Source organism: Eleutherodactylus coqui, chromosome 9 (genome assembly GCF_035609145.1).
Source record: "Eleutherodactylus coqui strain aEleCoq1 chromosome 9, aEleCoq1.hap1, whole genome shotgun sequence".
Classification (NCBI taxonomy): Eukaryota; Metazoa; Chordata; class Amphibia; order Anura; family Eleutherodactylidae; genus Eleutherodactylus; species Eleutherodactylus coqui.
This window is the reverse complement of record NC_089845.1, coordinates 59167950-59189552: the sequence shown is the minus strand read 5'-3', so window position 1 is coordinate 59189552 and position 21603 is coordinate 59167950. Positions and strand designations below refer to the sequence as shown.

The following is a 21603-nucleotide window of genomic DNA, read 5'->3' as shown; positions in this document are numbered from 1 at the left end:
ACAGAGCAGGAGCCTGGCTGTCAGTAGGCAGCCAAGCCACCGCCTTAAAAATAAGTCTGCGCAAGTTTAAAGCCAATTAGTGGGGTCCGTAAAAAGGCATATTGTGATCACGAAGGATTAACATATGGCTAACGTGAGGAAAAATGGGTCATAGAGGTAACAGCAACATGGTACTAGTGCAGACCATGAGGCAAGCCAATGGCCATTATAGAGAGGAGGCCCAGCCAGGGTTGGCCACATCTGATTTACTACTAGATGTTGTGAATCTATGAAGGACAAAAGTGTGATTGTTCTTGGTGAGAGAAACCAAGTGATCTTGTAGATACGATACCTTTCAATGGCTAACAAAAATATATGATGTTGATGCGAGCTTCTGCACCAACACAAGGTTCTTCTTCAGGCTTAAATGGAATAGATCCGAAGAGGCATGGATATTTATACACACTTATAACACACATACTTATGACAAGGCACAGACATGGAGGTCATTGGTTTGCACTTAAAAGAATACTGCAACAGAAACAAACATTTTCACCAGACACAGATAAGGGAGTGAAGGTTTTATGGTCTCTGAATTACTGTTGGGTGGGTCACCAGGCCAGCAGTGTTATCTGTGCTATAGAGGTCTCATACCTTCTAGTCGCGCATGAATCCTCTTGAAGAATTTAACCCTCTATTGAATGTGTCAAGAGTTGTTATAAATTTCTATTCACAAATTCTTCTATGGCTTTGTGACTTGAAACCACCCTTCAATATCATAACCTTCATATCTTTTATGTTGTGTCCGTGACCAGAGAAATACTCGGCCGCAGGTAATTCTGTCTTTCTCTGTGTAATTGTGTGGCGATGAGATCTCATCCTCGCTTTCAGTTTTTGTTCTATTTCTCCAACATAGAGCGCCCCCAACAGGACAATTACTGCACAGGATCAGGTACACAACATTGGACGTGGAACATGTGAATGTCCCAGGGATCTTATAGTCTTGCTGTGTGTTGGGGATTTGTATCCTGTCAGTCGTCCGTACATGTGAGCAGGTCTTACAGCTCCTTACCTTGCAGGGATAAGTTCCTTTTTGTATGTCAGAGGGCAATGCACTCCCGATTATAAAGTTCCTCAAATTTGGGGATTGCCTGTAACACAGAAGCTGAGGGTCCAGGAATATGGTCTTCAGACGGTCATCCTTGTGTAGGGTATGATGGAGTTCCTTTGCAGTTTTCCTTAGTGCCTCCAGCTGTGGGTTGTAGGTCCCTACTAGAGGCATACAATTGTTTCCTTCCTCCTCTGTGTATTGGAGTAGTTGATTCCTGGGTATTTTGGTGGCTCTGGTGATTTGGTCATCAATTGAGGTGGGATGGTAGCCCTGAATTAATATGTCCTTTTAAGAGATATTATATATATATATATATATATATATATATATATATATATATATATATATATATATATATACACATACACACACACTATGTTCCTCTCTGTCTGTTGGGTTGGAGCTCATCCGGTTGTATCTGATGGCCTGGCTGTAAGCGATCGACTTTTTGATGTGTTTAGGGTGGAAGCTGCCCCATCTGAGGTATGTGGGCTGATCAATCGGTTTTCAGTATAGGGATATGTGCATTGAATTGTTAGCAATTTTTATGGTGGTATCCAAAAAGTTGACTTTGGTATACGAGTAGCTTAATGTCAGGTTTATGGTGGGGTGGAATGCACTGAATCTCTCCTGAAATTATTAGTTCTTGTTAAGTGTTGGTCCAGATGATTAGGATGTCATCAATGTAACGGAAATGACCATGTCAATTCAATGAATGGCCGAGCGCTGTGACCAATTACAGGCAACACTCAGCTGTCATTCAATGACAGCTGGGCGCTGCTCTCTGATTGGTCACAGCGCTCAATCAGAGGCAGCGCTTTCTGGAGGCAGGGATTTTTCAATCCCTGGCCTCCAGAAGACGACTGCTGGGGACAGAGAGAAGAGCCAGACACAGCTCGTCTAGAGGAGAATTTTTTTTAATTTATTTATAGCTTCGGATGATCTTCAGGGAAGGGCTTATATTTCAAGCCCTTCCCCAAAAATCATTGCTCCATGGCATGCCTTCATCCCATTGCTTTTAATAGGGCAGCAGCAGCACCGGCCTCATTGAAAGCAATAGGATATCATCGCAGACATCTGCAAATGCTGTGACAGCTGTGTCAGGATAGCGCAGATTTTTCTTAGCGCTGCAAGGGTTGAGTGAAGACACCACAAATGAGAATGAAACCATTGGAAATCACTGCTTTCATTATCAGGCGGTTTCACTCACTATCGCAACGCAAGAAAACCTATTGCCAGTGTGAAGCCGGACATATCAGTGTCTGGTTGAAAATGCTTCTGTTTCAGTATTCTTTTAAGTACAAACCAATCACATCCATGTCTGTGCCTTGTCGTAAGTATGTGTGTATAAATATGCATGCCTCTTCAGATCTATTTCATTATGCGTGAAGAAGAACCCTGCGTTGGTTCGGAAGCTTGCTGTAACATCATGTATTTTTGTTAGCCATTAAAAGGTATCGTATCCACAAGATTACTTGGTTTCTCTTGCTGGGAACTTTCACGCTTTGCTTTCCTGGCTAACACGGTACCAAACTTTTTTTTCCCCCACTATATGAAGGATAATGCACTCCAGAGCAACCTATGGTGGAGGGACACCGGGCTGTTCTGTCTTTGGAGGCAGAGAGTCCCCATCCACCATAGCTGGCAGACCCAGAGGCTATATTCAAGCCACCGGTTGCCATAGTAACCCATTGGGACCCTGCAATCACCTCGCTGGGGGCCGATGTGTGACAGAGGGAGCCCCCCCTCAGTCAGCCTTTTACATGCCGAGGTCGCACATGGTCACCGGCAGTCTTGAAGCAAATGTGAATGATTAGGTTGCATTCACATGGCATTTTGCTGCAGTTTCCTATGTGGTCGTATTAAAAACTGTAGGCGCCCCATGTGAATACATCCTTAGGCCTCTCTCACACAAGCGAGGCTGAAAGAGTCGGGATTTAAATCGCAACGCTTTGCTGCGTTTCACTTCCGTTTTCTGTGGCAGACGCCGGCATTTAGCACTCATCATTGATGAGGAGCGTTAAATGCCCCCAAATAGAGCATGCACGGCTTGAAAATCACAGCGCTGAAAAGCACTGTGATCGAGCGCACGTCTGAGTGGTCTCATTGAAAACAATGGGACCGTTGTACCACGATTAGCACGGTGCTGAAAGCGCTGCGCTCATGGCGGTAAAAAGCGTCGGTGTGAGGGGGGCCTAAGGCCTCATTCATACAGCAGTATTCTGTATCAGCCAAAACCAGGAGTGGAACCTGCAGAGAGAACATAAAATGGACAGTTTGCACCTCTTCTGTACTTCGCTCCCTTGCCTGGTTGTAGCTTACAAATACTGATAATACTAAAATGACAAAATACTAAAAAGAATTCTGCTGTGTGAATGGGGTCTTAGTGAATATTTCATATCAGATTACCTGCAAAAGGTCATATGAAAGTATGAAGGTCACTCTTCCTCATCCTTTACTGCTATAGATTACTATCTCAGCAATGTAACATGCAGAAGTGTTGGTGTACAGCAAGCCATTATCATCCATGTTCATTAGCAAGAATACACAATTATCAACTATTACTGCAACGATGAAGTGCTAGCGAGTAACACTTCACGGAACCATCATAAAAAATGTCTCAAATGAGCGAAAACGAATGATAATCATTGAGTGTAAACGCAGTCAACAATCAAGCGACGGATGGTAAGTTGTTCGCTCATCGTACATTTTATGCAGGCATAAAAATCATCGTTGGCTCGTTTCCTTATCATTCGATTTAAATAAAGGTCGTTCAATCCTTCTAATTTACTTCTAAAGTGAATTACTGACCGATTTCTCGTTTGAATGAGCCAACAATGTATCTGCCGGTATACACTGGATGCCCGAGTGAACTCAGACATTGTTGGCTTGTTCAAACGAGAAATCGGCAGATCTAGATGGACCTTTACACTTGGCAACGTAAAATGCCTTTGAGTTTAGTGAAACCGTCCGGCATAGTGGATTAGAAAGGACAACTAACTCTAGAAAAATGGCAACTACAGGAAGCCTGTGCCGAGCATGTGCCCTGGCGCACCTCCTGGCAGGATAGCTCATGTTAATATATCGCCCTCTAACTCCAACCATCTGCTAACTGCAGTATGTCGAGTCATTAACACAACACTCAGCACTGATAGTTCTATGGAGCATAGAAAACCCTTAACCAAGTCCTATTATTAATTATGACCCGTGACATGGAGATGAAATTAAAAGCCATATCCAGGAACATCACGCTCCCTCACTCCCTAATTAGCAAGTCGCTGCGAAGTGGTAATTAATATGCAGCTGAACCAAAGTCTACAGCGATAAACTTCTAAACTGAGTTTTTTGTTAACATTTTGAAGAGCCAAGTACAAGACGATGCCCATTACATGTCTCCATTATAAAAGGACATCTGCAGAATCACCTCCAAAAAGGCACATAAGGCTGACTGGGTCTCAAGAGTCTTTTAAAAAACATCCACGTTTTTTGTAGATCTGATGCTGGTGTTTTTAACATTTCTTGGTGGCAAAAATGCTGCATTGAGATGTCGGCTGTAGGTCAATAAGAAATTAGGAAACACTACAAGCAGTGAGTTTTTCTAGTTTTGGGGTGTATTGTGGTTTTTTTTTTTTCTCAACTGCAGCATACACAACGTATAGTGTTTTTTCTGGAATTTTCTCATAAGCTTTTCTATAGGGAAAAAGTAAATGCTAGGTAAAAAACAAAACAAAAACAAACTAAATAAAAAACAAACATAATAAAACACTCACACTGGCTTTCTTTACATGCACTTTTTTCTTTTTTTTTTGTGGGCGGGATGGGGGTGGTGGAGTTAAAAAACACAAAAAGCATCAAAAAAGACTGCGTGAAGGAAGCCTGATCCAAGTATTTATGTGGCATTTTATACAGAACCATCTAGTCTTAGTCTGGATTCACGCACGCATAGTGAACAGAACCCATTGATTTTTTTATGGGTTCAGTCACAAGTGGGTATTTTGTGTGCGCAGCATCTCCTATTTTCCTGCGCACTTATGCATGAAAATATAGCATATGGAACTAATTACATTAAAGGGGTTGTCCCGCGAAAGCAAGTGGGTCTATACACTTCTGTATGGCCATATTAATGCACTTTGTAATGTACATTGTGCAATAATTATGAGCCATACAGAAGTTATAAGAAGTTATTCACTTACCTGCTCCGTTGCTAGCGTCCTCGTTTCCATGGAGCCGCCTAATTTTCAGCGTCTAATGGCCAAATTAGACGCGCTTGCGCAGTCTGGGTCTTCTTCTTTTCTCAATGGGGCCGCTCGTGGTGGATGCCGACTCCGTGTAGCTCCGCCCCGTCACGTGCCGATTCCAGCCAATCAGGAGGCTGGAATCGGCAATGGACCGCACAGAAGAGCTGCGGTCCACCGAGGGAGAAGATCCCGGCGGCCATCTTCAACCGGTAAGTAAGAAGTCACCGGAGCGCGGGGATTCAGGTAAGCGCTGTGTGGATTTTTTTTAAGGTCCCTGCATCGGGTTTGTCTCGCGCCGAACGGGGGGGCTGTTGAAAAAAAAAAAAAACCCGTTTCGGCGCGGGACAACCCCTTTAATTGGCCACTTCAATGTACAGGGTACTGCTGTATTATGTCTCCACCGGAAGTTAGGGGTGGAAACATAATACAGCTGTGTTGACGCCCCCCTTTTCTGATTGGCTGTCCCCTGCTGCCCTGTGATGTGCCGTGCAGACTGTCGTCGCCCCTGGCCACCCCACCGCCTGCAACACTTTTCTTCCCCACTACTGGAGCGGCGAGATCAGCCCACCGCCGCCAACCACACTGTACTCCCCCTGTGCTGTATCCCCGACATGTGGACGCTCACGGATAGTCCACCCCCTGGGAGTGTTTCTCTCTGGCTGTCGGCATTGGCGCCCCTGACAGTTGGTGAAGGGAGCGCAGAGGGTGGGGTGGAGATGCAGCCGCTGACTGCTACTCCGATGTTCTTGGCTAGCGGCGCCCATGACAGCTGCTGAAGGGAGCGCAGGCAGAGGAGCGGAGTAGCCGTCAGCGGCCGCATCCGCTGACGCTATGGAGAGCATAGCATGGGTAGTCCCACAGTGGTCAGAGGCGCAATAGCAGGGGGATGGGGTGGAAGGACAGTGTTACCGGCAACTGGGTTGGGCAGGGGGGAGGACAATATTGCCGCCGCCGGCCCGGCGATCGAACTGTGTACGGCACTTCAGAGCCCAAAGGGCAGCATGGAAAGACTGCCGGCACTTCAGATCCGAGAGTGCAGCGGGGAGAGCCAATCACACGCTGGGGAAAGTCACCCTGCATGTCAACCCAGCTGTGTTATGTCTCCGTCCCCAACTTCCGTTGGAGACATAATACAACAGTACCAATGTACGGTACGGTGGCTGAGAGTTTTTTGGCGCGCACAAAAAGTACAGTAAAAATGCAGAGGCATGCACAAAAACCAAAAACGCAGTGTAAATGCTCATACGCCTGTGTGAACCCGGCCTTATAGGGGTATCCCATCTCATATTTCTGACGTATTCACAGGATATGCCATGAAAGTCCGATAGATTTGGGTCTTTATATCCTATAAAATCTCCAATGTGGGGGTCTCAAGCAAGCGAGTGCACACAGCAGCTGTATGACTGGAGTAAACATGCCTCAACAAAGGTGCATAGATTAAAAAGACGTAAGTAATTAAGCAAAAAGAAAAACAGTTATGTAACAGCGAGAGCTAAATAATAGATGAAAAGAGAAAAGATGATAAACTGAAGGGGCGCATCCTCATGCAAGATGGGTGCCGAGAGTACATACCCAGAAAGCATCTCTTGGGATGAGTTTTGAGTTCTTCATCCTTACTATCTGAAGCTAGAAACATCAAAAGAAAAAGAAAAGAAAGAAGAAGAAAAACAGAGCATTGATACAAGGTTTAGAAACAACCAGCGGCTTCGTCATTGTTGTGATACAGGTTCATGAGTCGGCGGAGAGCTGGAAACAAGGAATTATGGGAACAGAGCCCCTTATTATGTCCCCCATCCACAATCCCATTCATTACTGCAGTTGATGAGGGGGTAAATGTCCCGAGCATCAAGATTTGTGCAGATTTTAATTGCCAATGTGCATTAATGGTTAAAAGACCACTAGAGTAGAATACATACAAGCCAAGATAATGAATATAATCACCTTTAGCCACCACTTTTACATTGTAGCTAGCGGCCTTGTAAGGGTCATTACTGTGGCGGCTTGTGCATCTTTCCCATTTGAAGCCTACTGCGCAGATCCGGCACAAAATCTTTTCAGGAAATTATAGTCAGGTGTGTCAGCAGCATAGTAGCCATTATGCAAAAACTGCTTCCTAAACTTTAAAGGGGTTGTCCCACTATTGAGGACTTATCTTCAGGACAGGTAGGGGTCTGCCGCTCACCACCCTTAGCAATCTGCTGTTTCCCCGAGCCGGTCACTGTATACACAAAACTGTCTTTGTGTCGGAGGCAGACAGCTCTGTACACTGTGTAGTGGTCCTAGCTGGTATTACATGCAGATTCCCTTAAAGTGGTAAAAGATTCCCTGTAAATAGGCACTGTCATTTCAGCAAATGTAGCATAAAAAAATCGATAGTACAAGTGAATATAAGAACCTTTGTAATTGTTAGTAAAAAATGCCTTGACCCCCCCCCACAACTGATCACTGTGAGATACTACTAGCTCACTAATAGATCTGATTATATGCTGACCATAGAAGTCTATGGAGAGAAGAGGAAGCAGCTGTAAAGTAAGAGAAAGGCAGACACATGCACAGAGATTAATGAAGACTCGATCGGCTGCACAGCTTTGATTGGATGATATAGCTGTCAATCTAGAGACTGCTACGGCTGTCAATCATAGCAGCTCAATGGAGAGTGGCCAGGGAATAGAACATTAATTCCCATCAAGCTTGCAATATTGAGAACTTTTCGATAGGTATGTAAAACAACACTCTTCAGCCTCTACACAGAGCGGTCAGCAGTCTTGTAGTGTCAAAACGGCTGACAGACTCACAACAGTGTTTAGGTGAATGCAGAGTCTTTCCATCCTGGGGTTCCAGTTGAATAGCCAAAACCAGTAGTCAGGCAAACAATGACTTAAAGAGAATCTGTCCCCATCCTCTGCTTATTACTGTGCATAGGGAGACTGCTGTCAATCAGCCATTGCAGGGCAGGGTGGGTGTGGCTAGCTGCAGCTCCTGAATATCAAGGAGTAGACCTGTATCGGGTTGCTACTAATGAAATGCAAGTTTCTCCCAAAGTACTGCACAGATAAAAAGGGAATACATGCCTGTTTTAGACCACCAGTATTGCTGGGCTTAACTAACATCACACAGAGGCAGAAGTTCATTTTTGGGACCAAAAGCTTGATTTAATAATGTGATTATTTTAATACAAGAGTTAAAGACAAAAGTATTAATAAGATGATATTCTAGGATAGGTAGGTGCCACACGATTTTTGCTCAACATAGCAAAAACGAAAGACGCCCAACTTAGGCTAGTTTCACACGGGGGCGATCGCGATTTTGGCGAAAAAAATAAAATCGCAGCAAAATCGCAATTTTTTTCCCCTGCATTTGAGTCAGTGCTGCTTTTTCTCGCAAAATTATTACTGCCGCTTACATTTTTCTCGCACGATTTTGCCGTGATTTTCTAGTTAAAGTCAATAGGGCTTTCTAATGTTAGAATCGCATTGCAATGCAAGTTTGTTGCGATGCAATAAAAGGAGGATCCATAGGGAAACATGGGAGAGAAAAAGAAAAAAAAAACCAAAAACGCACATCGTAGAAAGATAGAGCATGCAGCGATTTTCTGCTCTCGCAACATCGCATGAGTGAAAACATCGCAGATGGGAAGGTAACAATTGTGGATCATTGGTTTCAGAAGCGGCTTTTTTACAGACTCTCGCAGCAGGCAAAAAAGAGAAGAAAAAAAAAACACACGATTTTCTCGCCGTGTGAAGCATCTTTCTTTAGCTGATATCAGGCAACAAATGGAAACAAAGGTCCTTAAGGCCTCCTTCCCACGAACGGATTTACGCCGCGTAAATTCGCGGCAAAAATCCGCTGCGTGGCCCCCTGCTATTAGGTTCTATTGAACCTAATAGCACAATGCTCACGATGCGTAATTCCACCGCGGAATTACGCACCGCGATTTCTCCCGTCCTCACCCGCAGCATGCTCTATTTGCTGCGGGTGAGGACGGGCTGTACGCGCTGACGGCTTCCATTGCAGTCAATGGAAGCCGTCCGTTCACGCTATCTCCCGCTGTAACCAGCGGGAGATAGCGTGAAAAAACACTTCCCCACCTACCGCCGCAGCGTCATTTGACGCGGCCGGCGCGTCACGTGACACTGCCGGCCGCGTCACGTGACGCGGTGGGCGTGTCACACGACGCGACGGCGGGGAAGCGGCTTCACGCTATCTCCCGCAGGTAAGTATAGGGGCTCTGGGGGGCGCCGTGACGGGCTTCACTGCGTAATATTACGCGGCGGAGCCAGTCACGGTCGTGGGAAGGAGGCCTTAGTTCAAAACCAAGTAGTTTAGGTCCCCAGTCTGCATGGTGAGCACACTTTATGGTTTTATTTATTTATTTTAAATAAACGCGCGCAGTTTGTATGTGAAAATAAATAAATAAATATGCTTGTCTTAAAGGACCCTCTGATTTTACTGGGTCCGAGTTCTGTCTGAGTTTGCTCAATTAAAACTCTGACAGAACAATATTCTCGGAGTATAAAAGGGCCCTTCCACTTCTCTTGTGGGCAAGGTATAAGTGATTAGTGAAGGCCCAATTACTGGGACCACCATGGATCACAAGAAAGGCGGTCCTGTGTACCCCCATTAAAAGAATGGGGTGAAGACGAAGCAGGAAAACTGCTGCAATATACATTTGAATGGGACTGATAGACAAGTGCTTGTACTCCGCTATCTCCAACAGTCCGGATAAAATGAATGGAGAGTCAGTGGACACGAAACATCTCATGATCAGTGGAGGTCGCAGGTCAGACCCTCATCAGACACTTATCCCGTAGTACATCATCATTAAACCATGATGTAGTACCATGTCTGCTGTACAGAGCTGGGACTCAGAATTTTAACAGCAGGTTCTCTACCAGGTTCTCTAATTATGCGTGTGAAATCCCTGTGATGTAGCACGCCGCTAAAAATTATCCCTAAACTAATACTCCCATCAAACAATCACAATACTCCAAATATATATTACTGTAAAAATTAATAGTAGAACAGTTCATTACACAAGTACAGCACCAGAACCAAGCTCAGTACATAAAGCTATAGATCATTACACAAGTACAGCACCAGAACCAAGCTCAGTACATAAAGCTCCAGAACCAAGATCAATAAAGGAAAAAAACTGTCAAGTCAGCCCATGCTATTTAAGTTTGTACTTCCTAACATAACCTGAACAATGGTAAAAAGTATGATGTGGGCTGTCACATCACAAACAAGAATGCTACTATCCATCATTACTCTACAGGCCATACAGAGACTACAGGACTGATCAGTGGCAGAACAAACTACGTTCTGTAGACATGTGACTGACCCATGACATTATATCTAATTAATGTTATAGTTTTCTTCTCTATCCAGTCCAGATCGACATGACAGCTTCTCTTGGACACAACTTGTTTCTTCAGAGGTTGCCACAGATATTTTTGCCACTTTGTGGCACAGAGTACAGTGCTACAATGTTGTGACGCAGAATACCAACATGTGAAAACACACTTTTGATACAAAACAACAACTGTGTATAAATGGTATATAAAATGATACTGCGGCATCTTTATTGCATCGCAGTCACAGTGCGTTTCACTGCATTAGGAGGTGCTGGTTACCTTTGTTGCTTGCTATGCAGCAGCCGATGACCAAACGACAAACGATAAATCGCTGACTTTTCATTCGTCATTCATTTTATATGCAGCATAAAAATCATCGCTGGCTCATTCACTTATACAGCGAGTGTGAAAGAATGAATGATTCTAGTTTGATCGAGCCAACAACGTATAAACAGGCTGCCTGACGGAACTCTGACATCGTTCGCTCATTCAAATGATAAATTGGCTTATCTAAACGGACCCAAAGACATCATACATTCTGTGACGCAGGAACAATGAGGTGTTAATACTTTGTGACACCAAGTCAATTATTCACTGGCATAACTATAGGGGATGCGGTTGCACCCGGGCCCAGTAGCCTTAGGGGGCCCATAAGACCTCTCTTCTCTATACAGTAAGCCTAGTACTATGAATAAAGCATTATAGTTGGGGGCCCTGTTACAGGTTTTGCATTGGGGCCCGGGAGCTTCAAGTTACACCTCTGCGTTAAGGGAAGTTGGGGGCACCAAGATAAACTTTTGCACCCGGGCCCACGAGCCTTTGGCTACGCCCCTGCACTTATTCATATACTGTATTTACTAAAGTCCTCAGAAGGCAAGAAATTCACTGCCAGCAAGAATCCCATAGTAAAGCAGAATAGAACATTCCCTTCTACAGCAACTGATACAGCTTAGGGCTCTGAATGTACAGTTCTAATCATCACCCTACGTAAATACATGGAGTAAGAAACGATAATTCACCCGTTTGTCCTTTAATCGTATCTTTTCTGGGGACATAAAAAAAAATATTTCAAGTAAATGAGGGAGAATAAATTTTCTGATGAAAGCCCCAATTGTTAAATATTATAAATGCTAGTAAACGATCCCAGATCCATCGATGCTTGTTATAGGCAATTTATCTTTCCATCTAATAGGACCCTTCGTATTGGTAGGTGAATATTTTTCCAGTTCGGCCCCATTTACCATTAATGTAGATTGCTGCCTCATGCTAGATACCCTCAGAGCCATCACTGGGCTCTACCGTGGCAGCTAAAGGCAAGAGCACAACCCGAGTTCCTAGGTGTTCTCGGATAATGGGAGCCTCCAGTAGGTAATGCGTCCACATTACTTATTAGCAAGAGGATGACAATCATCATATACTTTGAGCAGGTATTGTCTGAGATGGTAAACCCTTAGGGGTCCTTCACACCAGCGTATGCTCATCTGCATGCACCTCAGCGCAACTTTTTGGGTGCATCTTGTATATTTCCTGGCCGCAAGGCATGTTCATTTGCATGCGGCAAACAAGACGCACCGTTTGAAATGGCTAATTCATCTAACAAGTTCCGGATGTGTTCTTTTCCCAGCTGAATTACGCAGCGTATTATGCCAACCCCGGCATATTGCACTCACATTTGCGTCTACACGCCCCCCCCCTTCCTCCCCATCTACAAGGGACCTTTTAAAAAAACAAGGGGTGCACAAATAAGTAGGAGCATGCTGCATGTGCAAATTACGGAAATGTGAACGAACCCATTGAAGTCGATGGGTCCTATTCTCTGCATATCGCAGAAATTTTACGCTTGTAAATACGTCCGTGTGAAGGAGCCCTTAGGGTAGGGTCTCATATAGTGGTCAACGGGGCGCCAAAATGCACCTGACAGCTATTAGTGCAGCTTGCAAATAAGTTGTTAAACAATGTTGATTGTTAACGACCACACGGTTTGCCTAAAATATTATTTGCAAATCGTACCAACTTGCCCGTTTGCGAAGCTCTTAGTTACATCTCAGATGCACGGTGGGCGATGTGCGAGACCCTACCCACAAAATAGGATCCACCTGCTAGATCCCATCTCACAGTCAATGCTCCTATATATTTTCACCTTTTTGGATTTTTATTGCTTAGGTACTAAAGTAAAATCGAATCCCGAGATGGCTTATTAATTATACAGAAGGTGGTCTACCTTTGTTTTAAAAAGAGTGGCTGCACTTCCATGCTGGCGCGCTCGTGCTCTGGCGGCAGTTCTCGGCTTTTCCAAAAGGCGTCCCCATACAGCACTATATAAGCGCTATACGGGGCAGTCTTCAGCCAAAAATGGCAGACGGAGCATAAGCACTCCAGTATGAAAGTATATGTACTCTTTAACCCTTTCCCCGCCAGTGGCATGACATACAGCAAGGAAGATTTTCCTGGTGACTGGTGCGTTTTTTCACACATTTCAAAAGTGAAAAGCAAAACTGCAGAATGTGATGAATAGTCAGGCACCGCACCCTCTGACATACAGGTGTAAGACAATAAGTGTCAATGCCAGGCAATGCCAAGCTAGTAAAACTACCAGGATATCCTGGAAAAGGAAGAACGGTTTCATTTCAACAATACTGGAAGAACTAGCTCCACCTGCTGGTGGTGATTGTAATGTCAAGCTAGAAGTTATTCGCAAATTTAAAAAGTGTAATAAATGGGAAAAAAAATGAAGTTACAACCTAAGGCCGGCTGTGCACAGGCATATTTGCATCGCAGAATCCGGAGCGGGCGTCTGCCTCTGAATTCCGAAGCAAATAACGCCCATAGCATGCTACGGAAAAGTGCTTTTTCCTGCATACAAGTGGAAATCAATTGCGGTTTTCCGCTCGCAGAGGAAAATAAATGATCTAGAGATTACAATAAATTTAATATAATTTATATATATATATATATTATATATATATATATACACACACACACACACACACACACACACACACCTTTGGATCAGCATGTTCTATTTATGTGCAGCCTCTGCTCGGACGGCTTTCATTAAAGTCAATGGAAGCCTTCTGATCTGCGGCCTGTCCGCAATTAACATTGTGGACAGATCGCAGATTCCAGCTCATTGTCTAGTGGTGGCGCCGGAAAATTTGTGCTGCGCATGTCCGACGGCAAGCCGTCTGGACCACACACAGCACAGATAAGAAAACAGGTAAGCGGGGTTACCAGCCAGGCATAGGGTCGAAATCCGCTGCAGTATCCTGCATTCAGAATCAGACCAAGTTGTGTGCAGCCGGCCTTAAATGGAGAAAGAAAACCACAAAAAAAATAATCAGTTTTTTTTGCCATCTAAAAACGCTGATAAAATAAGCCGATAATGGAAATTAGGCGCATTGTGATCAGACATACGCATGTGGACTGGTAATGAACAAGTTAAACATATATGCAGTACACAGTTAGGGTGGTTTCACATCTGCATTGGGGGTTCTGCTCTCCTGCTCTGTTCGGATGGAACCAAACAGCGGCGGCGGACCCCAGTGACTATCATGGCATCTGTTTGCTTTCCACTCAACCGCCCGGCTTTTAGACGGAAGAAAAAAAGCATTGCATGCAGCACTTTTTCTTCCGGCATTTTGTGCCAGATTGGCAACGAAACCTCCAGCCGGAGGGTCCAACGGAGATGTGAAGCCCCCCCCCCCTTATACTACTGAACAAACAACTAAAATAAATCATTATATTACATATATTTTACACACATCTCACAAATTCCTTATAGTACAGCAGGCGATCGCACAGTAATTTGTGGGACCCCCAAGTGTACAGAATCACAAACCTGTAAATAAGCGACGCTTTGTGTTCAGATCGTTTGCTACTCGAACTTCTGTACACAGTTTCAGCATCAGCAGCATAGTAACAATCATAATGATACTCTGCCAAAGGAGAGGAGACTCAAAGTGACGGCCAAACCTGAGGAAGAAAAAGAGATAAGAGAAAGGTTTTCATTTCAGGTTGCATTCACGCTGCGTCTGAATTTCTTGGGCACAAAAAAGAAAAAAGTCATAAAGCACGCAGTCCAATTTTCATGGACCCCATTCACTGAATGCTGTATTCTCACACGAGCGGACAGCGATCGCAATTTAAAACTCATGTACAGAATGGTATTTAACAAGGAGAAATGCAAAGACCTACATCTGGGAAAGAAAAATGAAAAAAAGCACATACAGAATTGGAGGAATTGGCCTAAGCAGCAGCACCTGTGAAAAAGACTTGGATATACTAATAGATCAAAGACTGAACATGAGTCAACAATGTGATGCAGCAGCCAAAAAGGCAAACATAATTCTGGGATGTATTAAGAGAAGCAAAGAGTCTAGATTACGTGAGGTAATTAACCCCCTCTACTGTTCCTTAGTAGGACCTCATCTGAAATACTGTGTCCAGTTCTGGGCACCCCACTTTAAAAAAAACAAACAGACAAACTGGAGCAAGTTCAGAGAAGAGTTACCAAGATGGTGAGCGGTCTGCAAATCATGTCCTATGAGGAACGGTTAAAGGATCTGGGTAGGTTTAGCTTGCAAAAAAGAAGGCTGAGAGGAGACTTAATAGCTGTCTACAAATATCTGAAGGGCTGTCACAGTGCAGAGGGATCAGCCCTATTCTCATTTGCACAAGGAGAGACTGGAAGCAATGGGATGAAACTGAAAGGGAGGAGACACATATAGATATTAGAAAAAAAACTGACAGTGAGGGGGATCAATGAGTGGAACAGGTTACCACGGGAGGTGGTGAGTTCTCCTTCAATGAAAGTGTTCAAACAAAGGCTGAACAAATATCTGTCTGGGTTGATTAACTGAATCCTACACTGAGCAGGGGGTTGGACCCGATGACCCTGAGGTCCCTTCCAACTCTACTATTTTGGATTCTATGTTAGCTTAGAGGTTTAAAATCTGTTCTAATTTCTTTATCAATGCATTCTTGAACCTGTCCCAGTCTCCTGTTGTAGATAGGGACAAGCCTATGAAAATATGTAACTTGCATTTTGTAGTTGCAATTGGACAATGTTAAATTGTTTCTCCAACTTGAAATGAAAAAAAAAAAAAAAGGGGTTACTTACCAAAACAATATCCTTAATATATTCGCTACTAACAGCATGAGACAAACGTAAACTGAGAAACCATCAGCATTCTGGGTTCTTCTAATGTCTCTGTACTGGGGTATATATGGCACAATTCCACCAAATATCATGGCGGCCGAAGCTCCCCAAGAAACAAGCCTATGTACAGTGAAGACGAGCCATTCCGTCCCTTGTTCGTCCATTGTGCCCGAGGTCAGATTCTCACTCCTTCAGCTTTATTATGGCTTCTCTCTGTCCAGCAGAGGTTATAAATACTAAGATTATTGGAAACGGCCTAACTGCCTCCAAGACGGTGATTGATTGCTGCATCCCATGATGATACCTGCAGAGAAGAAACAAAGATTTACACCGATCGCAAGGGGATAAATGAAGAGATTTTCAGACCAATGGGCTTACCACGCTTCTCTGTCCCACAACAGAAAAAAAATATGTTCAACAATAAATAAATAAAAAAAAAAAAAAAAAAAAATTATATTAAAATTTATATATATAATTTTTTTTTTTTTTTTTAACATAAATCAATCAATCAGAAATGTTTAACTAATGGTGTTTAACCACAAAACTTTATGTAAAAGTAAGACATCACAGCGAAAACAGTACATTTATGTAAAATGAGACGCAAATGTACGGAAATGTATTACGACACATTTAACATATATGGAAAAAAAAAACAACAAAAAAACGAACCAGCTTTAGGCCTCCTTCCCACGAGCGTGACGGGCTCCGCCGCGTAATATTACGCAGTGAAGCCCGTCACGGCGCCCCCCAGAGCCCCTATACTTACCTGCGGGAGATAGCGTGAAATCGCTTCCCCGCCCACCGCCGCCGCGTCACCGCCCGTCACCGCCCACCGCCGCCGCGTCACCAGCCGTGTCACGTGACGCGGCCGGCCGCGTCATATGGCGTCATATGACGCGCGGCGGTGGGCGGGAAAGCGTTTTTTCACGCTATCTCCCGCTGGTTACAGCGGGAGATAGCGTGAACGGACGGCTTCCATTGACTGCAATGGAAGCCGTCAGTGCGTACAGCCCGTCCTCACCCGCAGAAAATAGAGCATGCTGCGGGTGAGGACGGGAGAAATCGCGGTGCGTAATTCCGCGGTGGAATTACGCATCGTGAGCATTGTGCTATTAGGTTCAATAGAACCTAATAGCTGCGGGCAACGCAGCGGATTTTCGCCGCGAATTACGCGGCGGAAATCCGTTCGTGGGAAGGAGGCCTAAAGGGGTTGCCCGACTACCAGACAACATATTAGCAACAGCTCATGCTGGCTTAACCCCTTCCAATCCACTGTCTGACGTCTAAAGACATTATGATTTAATACTGTACAGCTCTGATGTTGGAAGATGTCCATCGGGGTTCTCTTACTGTATATTGCCAGCCTATCTGCTGTTGGAGCCTATCCAATGTGTCACCTCATGCAGTACTGGCTTTAGCCAGCATATAGCGCTGTGTATAACAGCAGAAAAAGAGTAAGCTCCCCTAGGAAAACCAGGATACAAATTGGATTGGAAAGGGTTAAAATAAACAGAGCTGGACTCACCCATCCTGAGCTGTGGAGACACACCAATGAAACATGGAAATGCCCCATCACCCGGTGATGCCAGTTCAGAGCAGACACGATGCAGCCTCCGATTGACTGGAGCGGTCAGGTGACTTCCGCTGACGTCATCTTCCATGACAATCACAGGGCAGATAGGGCAGCATTGCCGGATCCCCGCAGCTCAGGATGGGTGAGAATAGCTCTGCTATTTTAAGCCAGTTTGAGCTGTTGCTGAAGTGTAGTCCGCTAACTGGACAACCCCTCTAGAACTAAATACACTTCTATACGTTGTAAATGTAATACATGTGATGGGAACAGCAGCTTACTGACAAGTTAATAACTCAATCAATTATATAGTATATTCGTAGAGTCACGAGGAGCAAATGGTGGGAGAAACACCATCTGCTCTGACAGACTTACAGCAAAGATAAGCGCAATCGGGTCAATGACCTACTTAAAACGACCCAATACAGACATTTGCATTCCTAGTCTGGGAACATAACTAGAGTAAGGCCTCCTTCCCACGAACGGATTTCCGCCGCGTAATTCGCGGCGAAAATCCGCTGCGTTGCCCGCAGCTATTAGGTTCTATTGAACCTAATAGCACAATGCTCACGATGCGTAATTCCACCGCGGAATTACGCACCGCGATTTCTCCCGTCCTCACCCGCAGCATGCTCTATTTTCTGCGGGTGAGGACGGGCTGTACGCACTGACGGCTTCCATTGCAGTCAATGGAAGCCGTCCGTTCACGCTATCTCCCGCTGTAACCAGCGGCAGATAGCGTGAAAAAACGCTTTCCCGCCCACCGCCGAGCGTCATATGACGCCAAATGACGCGGTCCGGCCGCGTCACGTGACACGGCCGGCCGTGCACGTGACACGGCTGGTGACGCGAGGGCGGTGGGCGGTGACGGGCGGTGACGCGGCGGCGGTGGGCGGGGAAGCGATTTCACGCTATCTCCCGCAGGTAAGTATAGGGGCTCTGGGGGGCGCCGTGACGGGCTTCGCAGCGGAATATTACGCGGCGGAGCCCGTCACGCTCGTGGGAAGGAGGCCTAAAAGCCGCGTTTTGCAAATAAGTTAAACATAAAAAAATATATATATATATCCCAAGTGTAGGCCATCGATGTCATAACCAAGATATTCCCCCATAGGGTAGAATAAAGGCTTACGCACACTAGTTTTAAATGGTTCTAGGGTTAAGACTGAAAAAGTACACCTAGATCTTATCACAAAGTATAAAAGGGGTTGTTCAAGAGTCAAAAAACATGGCTGCTTTCTTCAAACAAACAGTGCCAGAATTGTCCACAGGTTGTGTGGGGTATTCAGACTGTGGCCAGGTGTGGCGCTGTTTATCCTGATAACGCAAGCTGTACAAAACAGACATGTCCATGTGCCGTCCAAGAATTTGGATGCAAAAGAAAAATATAACTGTCTGAATGGGACCTTAATATGCATTTTCTGAATCATTGTGCGCATATGAGTATATTTAGAGGTGGACAGATTGGTCAAACGGTCACTAACATTCCAACAGACTTCGGATAAATTAATAGTAGAAGAAAAAGAAGTCTATGGACAAAGGTGGAGGGGCAGAGAGAAAACAAACAGATGTTGCTGCAGTTAATAGTAAGTGTTTTATTGCCTGACAGCTTTGGGATTCACATATTTATATTCCATGTCAGTTCTGTTTCTCTGTATAAGATAGTAATAGGGAGGCAGAATCCCCCTATCTTCTCTGGGTGTGCAGTCTATGGGAGACATCATAGCAGCTAGTCTCCACCTACTAGCTCAGAGAGAACGGAGAATTAGACCGCATGCACACAGGCGGGTTGGATTCCGCATGCAGAATCCGGCCCTGGCAGCAGCTGCGTCTGCACGTACCTGCTTTCTTTTTCCTCTTTCTGCACTGTGGATGGTCTGCACAGCTTGCCGTCGGACATGTGCAGTACAGGATTGCTTTTTTGTTTTTTTTTAATTCCTACTTTTCCTGTGGAATCCGTGGTCTGCTTGCAATGTTAATTGTGGACGAGCCGTGGGTCGGACGGCTTCCATTGACTTTACTGGAAGCTGTCCGTGCGGAATCTACAGAAAAATTTAGCATGCTGTGATTTTTCATCCATGAGCAGAAACTGTAATTGGTTTCCACTCATGTATATGAAGAATGACTTGGTATTATTGTATCTTGTCACCACCAGGAAGTAGTGGTGGAGAAAAGAGTGACAGGCCAGTTACACCCCCTGTAGCTGATTGTCTGCAGAGCTTGCTTGCAGGTCCTAGCAGGGCACTAAGGTTCCAGAGGTAGCGTGTAGAGGAAGACAGCAGCAAACCTGGGAGCAGCGGTGGCACGAGATCCACAGGCAGTGGCAACAGTCGGAGCGCCACCGCCACCGGCAGGTCATCCAGAGGATGCAGAGGCTGTGCTGGCAGGGAAGGACAGCGGTAAACCTGCGAACGGTAGTGGCAGCGCCAGCAGGACATGTAGAGCCAGCGCCGGCAGGAGAGGCACAGCGGTCCGTAATCCCCCAAGTGCAGCGGCAAGGCTCAGAGCGGCTGCGGTGCCGGCAGGGGAGACACTGGCAGTGGCGCAAGCACAGCCGGAGTAGCGAGGCAGCGGAAGCACTGCCCCAGTGCAGAGGGATTGCTGCAGCGAGGAGTTGACTGCTACAGGTGACATGCAGGGGGGACGGCTGCTCCGGGGAAACTCATTGCTGCAGCGTCTGTACACATTGCTGCCTGGGCTGCATGGTTAGAGTTCATGTTAGGCTTAGATTATTAACTGTAAATGCTTCCATGTTACCCATGTAACATGCAAGTATTTACAGTTAATAATCTAAGCCTAACATGAACCCGAACCCTAACCCCAACCGTGCAGCCCAGGCAACAATGTATACAGATGCTGCTGCTAGAACCTCACATAAGTCAGCCTATCGGGAGCTAGGGGAGTGACAGGGGCGTTCCTGCATCCAAGGCCTGTCAAACCCCTAGCTTCCGGTGGTGACAAGATACAATAATACTGAATCCCTTTGGCATTGCATGCTATGGGCGGTATTTACTGTGGAATCTGGAGGTGGACACCCACTCCGGATTCCGCAATTCAAATCCGCCTATGTGCATTCACCCTTCGGCTCATCTCCGTTTTGGAATTTAAGGAGGAAAAAAAATGTTAAAAACTGAATTAAAAGTTTTTGTTTCATTCACCACTCATTTCAATATTTAAAAAAGAAAGAAAGAAATATTTCAGGTTTTTTTTCCCCATCTTCATTTCAGTTTTCTAAATGGAAAAAAATGGCACAGTCAGCTGTCACTAGATTTCTTGTACGTTTGACCTACATCAATAAAAGTCCCTTGGCAGAAACTATAAAAAGAGCCAGCACCAACAACAAACTCACTCTGTACAAATGTGTCAGAAAACACAGCCGGGTCTAATATAAGCGGCCACACCGGAGGCAGTCAGATATTGTATTCCGAAGGACCGGTCACTTATGCTGGTCTGAGGGTTGTCTTCCTAGACAACCATGCCATAAGTTATAACGATAAATCATTCAACGATCCCCAACATGATCTGAGGCCTAAGGCTGGGCTTCAATTTATGGGGTGGCGATCTGTTTGGCAGAACCCCCTAAACTACCGTAACCGATCAAGACCGAAGAAACTCAACACAAGAGTTCATCATTTTGACGATTGCCCGCTATCAAGACTAGTACTCCTCCGCTACCACCCCCGGCTTCCTCTCGCAGCGCTCCTCCGTCACACTAGTTCGTGTCTCATGGAAAAGCAACAAATGGTCAGCAGAAAATGGTTTACATTTACAAAATTGTTAGTGTATGACCAGCTTGACTTTTTTTCCTACTTGAAAGCGACCGTCCGGTCCTGGGCAAACAAAGATGGCCGCACCACTGCTTTGACTACCTGTAGCACGCATCATTAGTCTAAGACACCACTCTGATTGTCCAGTACTTCCCACATGAGCAGCACTGGCTAATCAGTACAGCATCTAGTGTCCTAGACTACTGATACATACTAATGCGTGTTGTGCATCAGGTTGTCAAAGCAGCGGTGCGGCCATCTTTGTTTGTCCAGGACTGAAGGGTTGCTTTTAGGGATGAGCGAGTATACTCGCTAAAGCACTACTCGCTCGAGTAATGTGCCTTAGCCGAGTATCTCCCTGTTCGTCCCTGAAGATTCGGGAGCCACCGCAGCCGACAGGTGAGTCGCGGCGGGGAGCGGGCGTGAGAG

General features: G+C 45.3%; 1 protein-coding gene across 2 annotated transcripts in view; it reads right to left on the bottom strand.

Annotated features, from left to right (window-relative positions):
• The window catches only part of SLC66A2 (solute carrier family 66 member 2), a 76892-nt gene that overhangs the window by 49600 nt on the left and 5689 nt on the right, over positions 1-21603 (bottom strand). Inside the window, exons 2-4 of one of the 2 annotated variants that reach the window (XM_066579456.1) lie at positions 15802-16144; positions 14521-14654; positions 6901-6954 (exon numbers count right to left, since the gene is read on the bottom strand). In XM_066579456.1, the coding sequence (XP_066435553.1) occupies positions 6901-6954; positions 14521-14654; positions 15802-16004 (391 nt within the window). In that variant the 5' untranslated portion in view covers positions 16005-16144. The remainder of the gene's footprint in view (positions 1-6900; positions 6955-14520; positions 14655-15801; positions 16145-21603) is intronic. The other variant, XM_066579455.1, reaches the window with a different exon arrangement.